The sequence below is a fragment of the Chinchilla lanigera genome, unplaced genomic scaffold (assembly GCF_000276665.1).
Source record: "Chinchilla lanigera isolate Chin_1 unplaced genomic scaffold, ChiLan1.0 scaffold00010, whole genome shotgun sequence".
Lineage (NCBI taxonomy): Eukaryota > Metazoa > Chordata > Mammalia > Rodentia > Chinchillidae > Chinchilla > Chinchilla lanigera.
In genome coordinates this window covers 30177075-30189885 of record NW_004955411.1, presented here as the reverse complement: position 1 = coordinate 30189885, position 12811 = coordinate 30177075, and the positions used below count along the sequence as shown (strand labels likewise).

The window sequence follows — 12811 nt, the reverse complement described above, 5'->3', positions numbered from 1 at the left end:
GATAACTTACGCTGTAGTCATGGCCATGATTTATGCAGTGATAACAGTGTTGACAGATACTAACCACTTGGTGTTTGCTAGACATTATATAAATACTATATCGGTAAAATCTTCACAGGAAACCTCAGGTGAGAAGACTGGACTGAAGAAGTTTTGGAACCGCTTCTGTGGGTAGAGCTGAACTGCTAACCCTTGCTGTCTGACCACAGGGCCCAGTCTCTTGGTCGTTGTTGCCAAATCGATTCTTGGTAACATGAGCAACAAGTAGCTGTAGAGTCTTTGTGTCTTCTCAGAGGAAAAGGCTACACTGAGAGAGGATACTTTTTACAATTTTATGCAAATATCTCTGTTAAGGGATTCAGGTCTTGAGTTTAGTGGGAAGAAGATACTTAGTAGTTCCAGTGCCCTAAACTAGAGGTGTACTCATCCATTGTGGATAAAAGGCAGTCCCAAATCAAGAGATAATTACCAGTTTAATAAAGTCACAGCAGTGTTATCATCAATACATGATAATACCCTTACAGTTGCGGGATTTCTACCAAACGTGCGAGGGACTGTCTTCTAATGTTCTGCTCAGGAATTTGTCCATAGTGGTACCAGAATATAGCAACGTTGAGTCATGTGGATGCTAAGCGAGATGATGGCTGTGAACATTGTATGACCCACATTCTGACAGTGTGGGTTATACGCATTATTGCTGAGTCTAACGATTATTTTGTTCTATCTTAAAAATTTAGTTATTTTGTTATATATATTTTCAAAATAAGTAAATGATTGATTGGGATTGAAGTATTTTAATTATATGTGCTTTTGTGAAATTCCCATTCCACTTAATGTACTCTTAGTCAATTTAATAATATTGCCCAGTTGTTAAATAGGATAACAAAGGTTTTTATTCCTCTTCCCAGAAAATCATAACAAGTAAATATGATGTTCACTGGGTTTTTCAAATTTTTTGAGAGAGTATAACTTGTCATTTTTATTCATAATTATTTATAATAAAGGCATAATTAATAGTATTAAAGGTTTCAGCCTAAAAGGGAAAAAAGATAAATCTTGTGAATTACAAGAAACAAATAAAATTCATCCTTACACTATTTGGTAGATCTGTATCAGGGTCCTACCAGGGAATGGGATTTTTCTCAGGTTGTTAAATCAAGGAACTTTAATAAAGTGACAATTACAGAGGTAGTTGTAAAGAATGAGGAAGTTCTGGTGGGATGTCCAAAGAGTGGCAACAACAGAAAGCCTTACTTGTGACTAGGACTGAAGAGGCAGGTGGAAGAACTATTAAGAACCTCATGAGAGACTGGATCACCAGGGAGGGCCTCTGGTGGTAGCCATAGTTTAGCAGACATGGTCACTGCAGAGATGTGGTATTGAAGCAAGATGGAACAGAAAATACCCTCACCTCTGACTCTGCTTGTGTCCCAGCTCAGCCTGAAGTGAGCAAACAAGGGGGCCAGTCTGTAGTGTAGGAGAGGTGGTGAATGTGTTTGAGGGAGACTGACTAGAACATCTTCATCCAGTACACACAAATATTTAGGAGGACTGAAACACATCTGTACTCACAGTGCTGAAAGTTTATAGGCATAGGACCTCGTAAACAAAACTGTATCCTGATGTCTGATGGTGTGTTGAAATGAACAGTTACTGATTACAATTTTTTATGTTCTGATCGATTGTGCATGCTTGTGTCTGGTGGTCTGAGCAACTGATCTGAAGGTAGCAATATGCAATGGAATTACAATGGTGAACTCCTACCATCTTGTCTAGTGAAACTCTGTATTATCTCTACTGTTTTACTGAAGAATTACTTTCTTATTCCCTAGAATGGTTTGAGCAATCTTTCATTCTTAAATCTGGTAATCTGAGCAATGTAGTTGAGGATAGCGATATGTAATATAACAGCCACTGTTGATTCGTATTATTTTGTCTTGAGACTCTGTATCACTTTGAATGTTCTTGCTTTGATTTGTTTATGTTTGTGATACTGCTGTGCTGCTACTGTTCTAAGAAAAATTTTTGTTTATGTAGGGTGTATTAATGGATATTTACTGCATTTGAAGTTAAAACAAAAGCCATGCATTGCATGTTAACATACATAACATTTAAAAAATAAAAACTGCTTTTTCCAAGAACAAAATCAAATAGATGAGTGGTATTGTTTAGCAGTTAGGCATTTGTAATGTTAGTGGCTTACTAGAAGACAGCTGGGTTCTAATATTTGCATCTGCATATAATCAGTTGTGCTGTGCTGTTTGGTCTAATTATACAAAGAAAATCCACTTTCACATCGATAACTTGGAAAAGAGAGAACCCTCAGAACTAGTTAATAAATTGCAAAAACACCAAAAAGTCTCAGACATTACCCTATATTAATTTTGTTCAGAGTATATTGTACCAGCCATGAACGTGTTAATAGTAGCTGCTGACATGACTTTGAGCCACATTATATTTGTGTCTCTCTTGTAACAAACTGTGCTGTTGTAGGTCATAGTGTAAGTTAAGTGCGGATAGTCATTCCCACATTTCACTGTTCCCGACTGGGAGACATGGGCTAATTCAGAGACGTGGACAAGATCTTTTCATATTCTTTTCCCTTAGAAAGCCCAATGGTAAATACTTGGCCATTCTTAATTTCACTTTTGTTTATATGATTGAGATTTTGTAATGTGTTTGATGATATTCCTGGAGAAAAGCCTATCGAGAATCATTTGGAGGACTGGTAGGGTGCTCACCTTATTTGCACGAGGACTTGAGTGTCATTCTCAGCACTGCAAGAAAACAACAATGAAAAAAGTATTTTATTGTTACTTTAGGGAAAGTTGAATTTAAAAAGTCTGAATTAATTCCTAGAAGGCTAATTTTTTTTTTCTTTGAGACAGGGTCTTGGTATGTAGTTCAACCTGGCCTTGAACTCACTATGTATAGTCCAGGCTGACCTCAAACTCATGGCAATCCTCCTGCTTCAGTCTTGCAAGTCCTAGGATTATAGATATGTGCCATAAATGTTGTTTTAAAAAACAATAACTTTGTAACTTCCTTTTTCCTAAAGATAAGAATTTTTGATGCATATTACTTTAATCCAGTATTTATTGAAGTCTGCTGTTACTTTAATGTTGAGAATATAGTCTTCTGGTAGAATTTAATATATTTGCAAAGAAACAAAAATAAGTAAACTAAAGGTGATGTTTATATAGTTGTTGCATGTGTATATAAACTGTTGTGTATGCCTATATAAACATGCAAAATACAGTCTCATGTTTTAATGGAATTGAGTCACTGTGGAGACATCAACACCTCACAGTATTTGAAATTATCAGTATCAAGGGTTCTTTCGTAGGTAGTGCTTATTATTGATGACTGTGCAAACTGTCACAGAAAGAAAGCAGTTTTATATGGGGGTGGTTTCTAATTAAGTCAAACTTACTAAATGTAATAATTTTTCCCAGAGAAGATTAACGGGGTATTTTTCTTTTTTCTCAAAGGAGCTACTGCTTTCTGGCATGCCAGAAATTGATGTGAGTGATTGGATAAAAAACACAGAATACACAAGTGGCTATGAAAGAGAAGATCCTGTTATTCAGGTAAAATCTCTCTAGACCTTAGAATGAGGTTAGGTTTGCCATTTAATTTTGTAAACTTTTAAGCACTATTAGATGAAAACTTGCATTCATTAACAATAGTAAAGTTTCCCCTAAATATTTCTTGTGGGAATATTGCATATGAAAGCTTTGTGTGAAATCATTTTTGATAAATGAGTTTCATAGAATAAAATATGCTTTATGAATATTGCATAGTTCTCTGGTATTAATAAGTTTACATTTGCTCTGAAATATGAGCTAAGTTTTCATTGTTACTTTTAGTGGTTCTGGGAAGTTGTGGAAGATATTACTCAAGAAGAGAGAGTTCTTCTCTTGCAGTTTGTTACTGGCAGGTAAGAAGTGCTTTTATGATAAGTACAGAAAGAGTGTAATGTGTATCACTTCTAATGGTTTAGAAAGTAATCACAGAGAAAAGTACCCAGAATAAACACTTACTACTCTGAACTATTGGTATCTTACCACTATTTCCACTATTTTAGATATTAAAGATTTATTTAAATATTAAAGATAAATATCTATAGTATTACTCAATAAGTGTTTAACATATTAAATCAGTTCCAGTCAGTATATTTTATAATTTAGTAATTTTCATTCTGTAGGGCGATAAGTGATAGCCAAATTTTTAGTGTTTTATGTGCTACTAGTTTGGTGTAATAGTACAGGTATGCAGTTTGCCCTTTACCTATCTCCCTCAACCCCATCTCTCTCATGTGTAACATAAACATTCCTTATGCATACAGAGCATTTTCTCCAATTTTTACCAAGTTTATGAGTGCTAAAATTCATGGCCTAAAAAATAATTTGTGATACATTTCTTTGAAAAGTCCACTTTTAGGACCAATTAAATATAATAGGCATTAGAAAACTAGTTGATTTAAGCCTCTCTTATATTTCTGAAAGATATTAAAAGTTGAATTTTCATTTTTTGAAACTTAGAATTTCATCTCTTTCCTTATTTATGAACATGTGTTTCATGGTGGCACATACCTGTAATCCTGTCACTTAATCCTGTCACTTTGTGAGGCTGAGGCAGGAGGATCACAAGTTTAAGTGCAACCTGGGTAATTTAGTGGCTCAAAATAAGGAGTGGGTGGGGATGTAGCTCCATGTAAATGCTGTGGGTTCAATCCTTAGTGCCGCCCAAAACACATGAAAAAGTGATCCAGTTTTTACACTCTAAATGTATATAGTTTTTCTAAAAGTTGGGAAACAAAATTAAACCATTCCTTTGACAGTAATAACTACTATGAATAATTTAATATATTTACTTCTCTTTTTCTGTGTATTTAAAGAAAGTGTATGCCTATGTAAAATACATAATTTTTTAAAGACCATGATTTTCTTATTTTAAAAATAGAGTATAAGCATTAAAAATGAAAATCCCAAAAAAGTAATCTGTGAGAACTAATTGTGGTATGCCAGTTTAATTGGGTTAAGAGGTACCTAGTAGATTAGTATATCATACTTCTGGTTATTATCTGGGTGGGTCATGAATGACTGCCTGATCTTGGGTAGTAGATGTGGTCTCTGGCATTATTGTCCTCCTGTGCTTTTGCTCTGCCATGTTCCTTTGCCATTGTGTTTCTGCCTAGAGCCAGCTGACCATGGACTGAATTCCCTAAAACCATACCCAAATCTTTCCTTTCTTTGTGGTTGTTGGGTATTACATCCCAGCAACAGGGGAACAGACTAATACATGATCTTGCTATTTAGAGATAACCACAACTAATATTTTGTTTTAGTTTTGTAGTCTCTTAGCCCTATAAATGGAAAAATTGTTGAAATCACACTGTATATTTAATTTAATAAGTAAACCATGACTCTTCACAAGTTATAAACACAAGATTAAACAGTCTGTTTCTTGCCCCTGGGTGCCAAAAACTACTCAGAAACTTGGATAATTTAATAAAGAGAATGGAACAATATTTTCTATATAGGAAGGTTAGATGATTCAGATTAGGAGAATAATCACCTCTAATCTTAATCTCTAAAGATAATCACTGCTAAGATTTTGCTTATTCTTTTAGAATTATCTCCATATATGTAAACTTTTGTTTTTTTAAAAACCATTGTTCCTATTTTATAACTTTTTACTTTTTTGTGGTTCTAAGGATTGTTCCATATGTAGATCAGTGGAATTTTTAAAATTGCTATGTGTACTTCCATTTATGAAGCTCCCTTAATTAATCTTACTTGTATGGATAAATTTATGTTCATAAATGATGCTATCAAGTAAGAGATTCTGATACTTTTATCCTTGAAACACAGTCTGATTACCTGTATATGACAAATTCTTAGAAGGGCAAGTTTTGGATATAAGAGTATACACTCTTGGGTTGGGGTATAGTTCCATGGTAGCGTACTCGTCTGGAATGTATAAAGGTCTGGGCTCAATCTTCAGCATCACACGTACACACAAAAAGTATGTTAATTTTTATGACCTTTATGCATATGGTCCCTTTACATCCTAGAAGGTACTAATATTGAGATTAACAGGAAATGAGAGGACTTACCTCTGTTTTTGTATAATTTTTGTGTGGTATGAATTGCCTTTTATTTTTCCCAACATTCCACAGTTTTTAAAAATTCTGTTTAAATGTTCTTTATATATTAACAACATGAACTACCGATATTTTATTATCTTATCATTTGTTTTTTAACCTTTTTAACATATAGATTTCAGAGTAATTTTAATCAATAACATGATTGAATTATGTTACCAAGTTGGTTATTGTCTTAGTTACTTTTCTTGTTACTGAGTCAAAGTACCTGGTACCTAGAGTTAAGAGGGTTTATTTAGCTCATAGTTGGTGGAGGTTTCAGTTCATAATCAGCTGGTTCCAGGCAGGGTAGCATGGCAGAGGGACATCACAGAGGAGAAACAGTTCATGGCAGGTAGAAGGCAGCAAAGCAGCAAACAGCAACTGACAAGTGAGAATATTAGGTTTCTTTCTGTCTCGTATATTTTATCTTGGGTACCTGCCCTTGGCAGGTAGCATTCACACCTAGGATGTGGTACCCTTAATCCTACCCAGAACTATGCCAAACCAGTCAGTGGACTAATTTAGTAATCACATACCCTTGGTCCCAGCATCATACACCCTAGATCCAGGGACCTCTGAAAAGCCCCACCTATGACTACAGGAGGCTTTGCAGGGACATCTGGAAACAACCAATAGCAATTATCCTTCAATAGCTTTTAAAAATTCAAGATTATGTATATACATATTCATCTACATTTTTTCTTTGACTTTTGTAGTTTTAGTTTTGCATTCCAAGTTTTAAGCCATCTAGATTTTATTTTGGTTTAGGTTTTGAGGTAGGGCTTGTTTGTTATTTTTCTAAAAGGTTTGTGGCTCAAAACTATTTAGTCAATCATATTTTCCCTATGATTTGGTTGGTATGTCATTCAGATGCAGAAAGTAATTACTCAGGTTCTTTAGTATTAAAATATCTTAAATTGCTACTTTGATACAGCAGAATATCTTTGATAGAGTAACACAGTGCTCCTACTGTGAAAGTAGCAGTGCTGAAAAGAACTTGCTGTTTTGGTATTTAATTGGTTGTGAAGGATGTGGCCAAACAGTAGAAGCCAAGTAAGCTGCAAGGAAACGACACAGAGCTGACCTTCAACTTCAGGCTAAAGAATCTGCTTAGAACACTGAGTACAGAGTCCTGTCCTTGAGCTCAAACTTCACCTCATCTAAATCTTAACTTCCTTTTCATTAGACCCCCCCCCAGTTATTAGCATAGGTAAGAATTTTCCATATTATTTGATATGAACATTGAAAAAATCAAATGTGTTCCAATTGTGAAACAAGAGTTAATACAAAAGTGATCTTTAAATTTTTTTGAGGGTGATTATTTTGTTTTGGTCTGTAAGACTACCTTAAATGTCTTACCACTTTGTTTTATTTCTCCTAAAAATAGTGGAAATCAAATTTGATGATTTATCTGTGTATAAATTAGTGTAGTTGTTTCTTAGTAATCCTGGGTTTTGCAGTCATGGATTTTAATCCACCACAGATTAAAAATACTTGGGAAAAAATATTTGTACCAAACAGGTACAGATTTTTTCCTTGACAATTTTGCCTAAACAACATAGTAGAACAACTATTTATGTTGCATGTATGTTGTATTCAATAATGTAAGATGATTATGGGAGAATATATGTAGGTAATATGCAAATACTTTGCTGTATTATAAAGGGGCATGGACATCTGCATGTTTAGAAAGGGAGTAGTATCCTGGAACTAATGCTATATAGGAATCAGTATGTGAAGACTTATGTTCTCTTCTTGTCCTAATGAAGTGATATATTTACTTCTCATTTTTACCTCTATAAAAAACTTAAGAACAAACCACGTCTAGTGGTCCAGTTCCTATAATTCTAGTTATTAGGAGGTGAAGGCAGGAGGATTGTAAGTTTGAAGATAGCCTGGACAACATAGTGAGACCCTGTCTCAAGAGAAAATTTTAAGCAGGGTTGGGGATATAGCCTAGTGTAGAGCGCTTACCTAGTATGCATGAGCCCATGGGTTCAATTCCTAGTATTAAAAAAAATCAGAATAGCTTACCTTTATCCCTTTTCAGTTTTGGTAACCTTATGAATTTTTTAGGCAAAGATTAATTTTACAGAGATTAACAGTGAATTTTATTTGGTTTACAAGGCTTGTATTTCCCTCCAGATGAGTGATGGTGAGCATCTTTTCATGTGCCCATTGGCTATTGTGTATCTTTGGAGAAAACTGTCTTCTAGTCCTTTACCCATTTTTCAGTCAGGCTATTTTTTTGTTGTCCCCCCACCGCCAGCCCATATCTAGTTTTCCAAGCATACTTTGTTGAATAGGTTGCTCTTTCCACATTAAATGTTCTTGGAATTCTTGTTGAATGTAATTTAACCATGATGCAGGAAATAATTTCTGGGCTGTCTTTTGTTTCATTTGTCTGCATGTCTTTATACCAGTACTATACTATTTTGAGTACTGTGCTTATGTAGGAAGTTTAAAAACAGGGAGATAGAAGTTTTGCAAAAGCAAAGGAGACCAAGAGTTGGAGGGAAGGGGAAGAAAGGGAGAAAGGATGAAAAGAGAAGTAAGATGTGCTGTGTACACGTAACAGCTCTCCACGACAAGTGCCATCATTATGTACAGCAAACGTGCTGATTTAAAAAAAGAACAAAATAAGATACTTAATGAGCTAGGTGAATTAAAAAAAATAAAATCAGAGTGTGTGAGCCTTCACCTTTGTTATTTTAGAAGATAGTGTTTTGGCTATGTGAGGTTCACCATTTTTTTAAAAGTGGATTGAATTGTACTTTGTACTATGTATCATATGCTAGAAAACATTTTAACTTTTAGGCATACTTTTTTAAAAATGCATTTAATACCTGGACATTAAGTATTTCCATGTCATTGTTCGATTTATCCAAAAGCACCACAGACTCTCATTTTATTTTATTACTGGTTTTACAGTCCTGGGGATTGAGCACAGTACCTTGCACTTGCTAGGCAAGCGCTGTACCATTGAGTTACATCCATAGCCCACAGCCTCATTTTAAAAACACCAGTTTTTTTTTCCAGGATCCTTTTGCTCAGTCCTGATACATACACAGATTAGTTTGAAATACGAATTTACTTTCAAATGTTAGAGCTTGGTAAGTCATAATTACATCATCTACAGCCCTGTACCCAAGGTGAAAGTTTCTAGTGTTGTGTTAGACTTTAAATTTTAGTTTTCCTGTGGTCTGTTACATGACATTTAGAAAAGTGTGTTTGATACTCTGAATATCTGGAAAGAGAAATCTAAAGAATTTTGTAGTTTTCTCACTATGGAAGATAAACCAGAACAGAAAGCATTTTTGGCCTTGAGATTTTTTACAAAGAAGGAAACCATTTAGAATATAATATGTAAGAGCCTTTGTTGCTTGAATTACTTATTCATTTATTTAACAAATAGTTAATGTCTGTAGATACCTGGCATTTTGCTGACCCCTAAGGATAGAGGTAAATGTGACATGTTTGGGCCATCAAATCAGTTCCAGTTTAGTAGGGAGATGTACTAGTTTAGTTTAGTAGGAATGAATAATTGTAAATGCATCGTGCTAAATACGAAGCAGAGGAGTTGCTGAACCAGTTGGAACTGTCCTATGGCTGATGGCAGTGTGGAAGGTTGTGTCCATGGAAGCTTGATAACTGGTCAGAGCACAAGAGGAATATGTGAGGAGTTTCACAGAACTGAAAATGTCATTTTGTCATTATTCAAGTTGAGTCTGTTTTAACCCAAACTTAGAACTTGAAATTTATCTGTCAAAGATTTTTTCCTATCATGATTGTAAATTAAGATACAAACTCTTAGTTCCAGGGTGCCCCATGGTGGTTTTGCTAATATCATGGGTGGAAGTGGATTGCAAAACTTTACAATTGCTGCTGTGCCATATACCCCAAATCTTTTACCAACTTCAAGCACATGGTAAGTTAGTTTATTTAAATGCGTCTTGAATTGTTTGGATTAATTTTAAATGATCACAGGTCAAACTACTGCTATATTGAAAGGAAAATCTGCACTGTGTGCGCTAATCAGAGGTTTGGAATCACAGATTGATAGGCAGTTAAAATTGTTGCTCCCCATTTTTGGTAGGGAAAATATTGGGGGGAAACCTCAACTAATTGAATATGGTTCAAGAATCGCTAAAGTTGTATTGTCGTAAATATCACTGAGTTACACCATCATTTTAAATTGCCATATTACTGATTTTAAGCTGAAAGCAACTTACTTTCTTCCACTATATTTGCATACTGAAAGAAACTGCAGTGCAGCATTTTTCCCCCTTCTTTTTAAATACTACTTCAGGGTTTTCCAATTTGAATGCAAATTTGAGAGAGTAGTTTTATGTTAATTATGAGTAGTTTTTTCATTGCTAGATAAAACAATCAGAAATCTCATAGATTTTCTGTTTAATGATGGTATATGTATGTATTTTTAAAGCATCAACATGCTCAAGTTACCTGAATACCCGAGTAAAGAAATACTGAAGGACAGACTTCTTGTGGCTCTACACTGTGGCAGCTATGGTTACACAATGGCCTAATGAAGCCTGGAAAACTCATCTGACTACTGATGCACAATGCAGAGTGGCAGAAGCAATTTAGGAAACTGTCAACAGAAAAGTAGCCTAAGTGCAACCCGTAGGCAGAGCTGATGTTTAAAATTCATAAAGAATCAGGTTTTCTGTTTTTCTTTCTCTTTTCCCTTTTATGTTTTGTGATATAATTAGAAAATAGAAAACTACTGCAGACATTTTTAAAAACTGCTAATTGAAAGTAGTATAAAGTGTCCTTTTTCATGTTTCTTAAGTCTTATCCAAGATTGTGTTAAGGCAAAATCTTGTTCTACATTCCGCCTCTGTATGTAACTATCTTGTTAAAAGTGTATTTTTCTCTTTATTTTCCTATATATGAGGACATCCAGTTGGTATGTTCTACTGCATGTAAAGTATGATTTATATTTGGAAAATAATTGTAAAGAATTAATTTAGATTGTGTATAAAGCCACAGATATGTATTTTTCCCACATTGTATCTATATTGCAATGATTTTCTAGGTTTTTAGCACTTTATAATGTAAAATTTAGACTGATGTGATTAAGAAACAGCTGATGAAATGACATGTAATTTATATATTAAATCTTATATGAATTAGCATCTTTCAGTAGTCAGTTTCCATATGTACATGTTGTGGTTTTTCTTATGCCTTATTTCAACTTGAACTTAAGGTAAAATTTAAATATAATACTTTTCCATATTTTTTATTACATTCATTGTGAGTTCTGGTAACATTTGAGGAAGCAATCTGATGTACAGGTTATAATTTAAATATGTAATGTTTTATTTCTTAAAATTGTTTTTTTGTGATTAAAATGTTATATATAAGTGATAGTGCCAAATACAGAGCATTGGGTTTTTAAATTTTGGATGGTCTAATCAGTTGTTTTGTTTGTTTTTGTTTTGAAAAGATACCCTAGACAGTTATGGCAGGGGTATTAGAACACGCATTTACCAGAGTTAGGAACACACAGTTGCTAACAGAAGCATTTGTAATGTTTAGGACATTGCCTCTGGAAACTAATAGAATCCAGTGTCATTACTTGACAGAATGACATATGCAGATTTTCTCATACAAGCCGCCAGTGTATTTACCTAGTTATAGTGCTATTTAGCCAAGAGATATACACTGAAAATAACAGGACCCAAAATGATACAAGGTTTTTTCTTGGTTATTTTGGGTCCTGTTCTGTTGACGTTTTAAAAAAATTAATGTATTGACAGATGATGGAATTCCTTAAAAATACGGTTCTGAAATTAAGGTTCAAGTGCTTGATTTGGAGTAACTGAAGTTAATGGTTTTTTTTTTTTTTTTTTCCGGTACCAGGAATCGAACTCACGACCTCACGCTTGCTAGGCAGGTGCTGTGCTGCTGAGCTAAATCTCCAGCCCCTTGAAGTTAATGTTTTAAATTTGGGGTATTTTAATTGTAGAAGAGATCATTACCTTGTTAAAATACAAAATTACAGCAAATCTGTGTTTTCTTTCTAATTCTAGAATCATACAGTTCTCAGAGCTAGGACAGGACTAGAGAACTCCAGTGTGATGTGTGGCTGAGAAGCAGTTATGGGCAGGAAATGAAAGTGAGGTACCGAGATAGCCCTGTTGAGTAGACCTTGGCATTTTCCTATTTGAGTAGGGCTTGAACGTTTGGCGGCCTGTGGTTGAGTAAAACTCTTCTGCTGTGTTGTCTGAGACCTAACTGTTCGCTGCAGGAGTGTATTCCTAAGTTAGGCTGCAGTTTGTTACAGAAGAGCCTGAGTACAGAAGCTTACTGAGGCCAAATTTAGTTTAATTCAACACTTTTTTCCCTTTGGGTCAGCCTCTCAATTTGAAAATTAGACAAAAAGCTTGTGTATTAAGGTCATTTTTTGTCACCATTGTAAATGGACTTTTTGGTCGTAGTCTGGAATTCACAAGTCACAGTGTCATATCACATGTTTAATTCTTCATGTTCTTGTTAATATAGTTGAAGTGAAACTTTAAAACTCAGTGAATGACTGCATACAAATATGGAAGACTTGAGAGGATACAACATACCAGAGGTACTGTTAAGATGACTGTCAGCAGGGCTGGGGATTTAGCTCAGCGGCAAAAAGCG

At 34.6% G+C, this 12811-nt stretch overlaps 1 protein-coding gene across 3 annotated transcripts in view; it reads left to right on the top strand.

Moving 5' to 3' along the window:
- The window catches only part of Hace1 (HECT domain and ankyrin repeat containing E3 ubiquitin protein ligase 1), an 82331-nt gene extending 70742 nt beyond the window's left edge, over positions 1-11589 (top strand). For all 3 annotated transcript variants that reach the window (XM_013510785.1, XM_005377818.2, XM_013510784.1), the window contains 4 exons: positions 3492-3590; positions 3870-3940; positions 9966-10079; positions 10596-11589. In XM_013510785.1, coding sequence (XP_013366239.1) covers positions 3492-3590; positions 3870-3940; positions 9966-10079; positions 10596-10698 — 387 coding nt within the window. In that variant the 3' untranslated portion in view covers positions 10699-11589. The remainder of the gene's footprint in view (positions 1-3491; positions 3591-3869; positions 3941-9965; positions 10080-10595) is intronic.
- The last annotated feature ends 1222 nt before the right edge of the window (positions 11590-12811 follow it).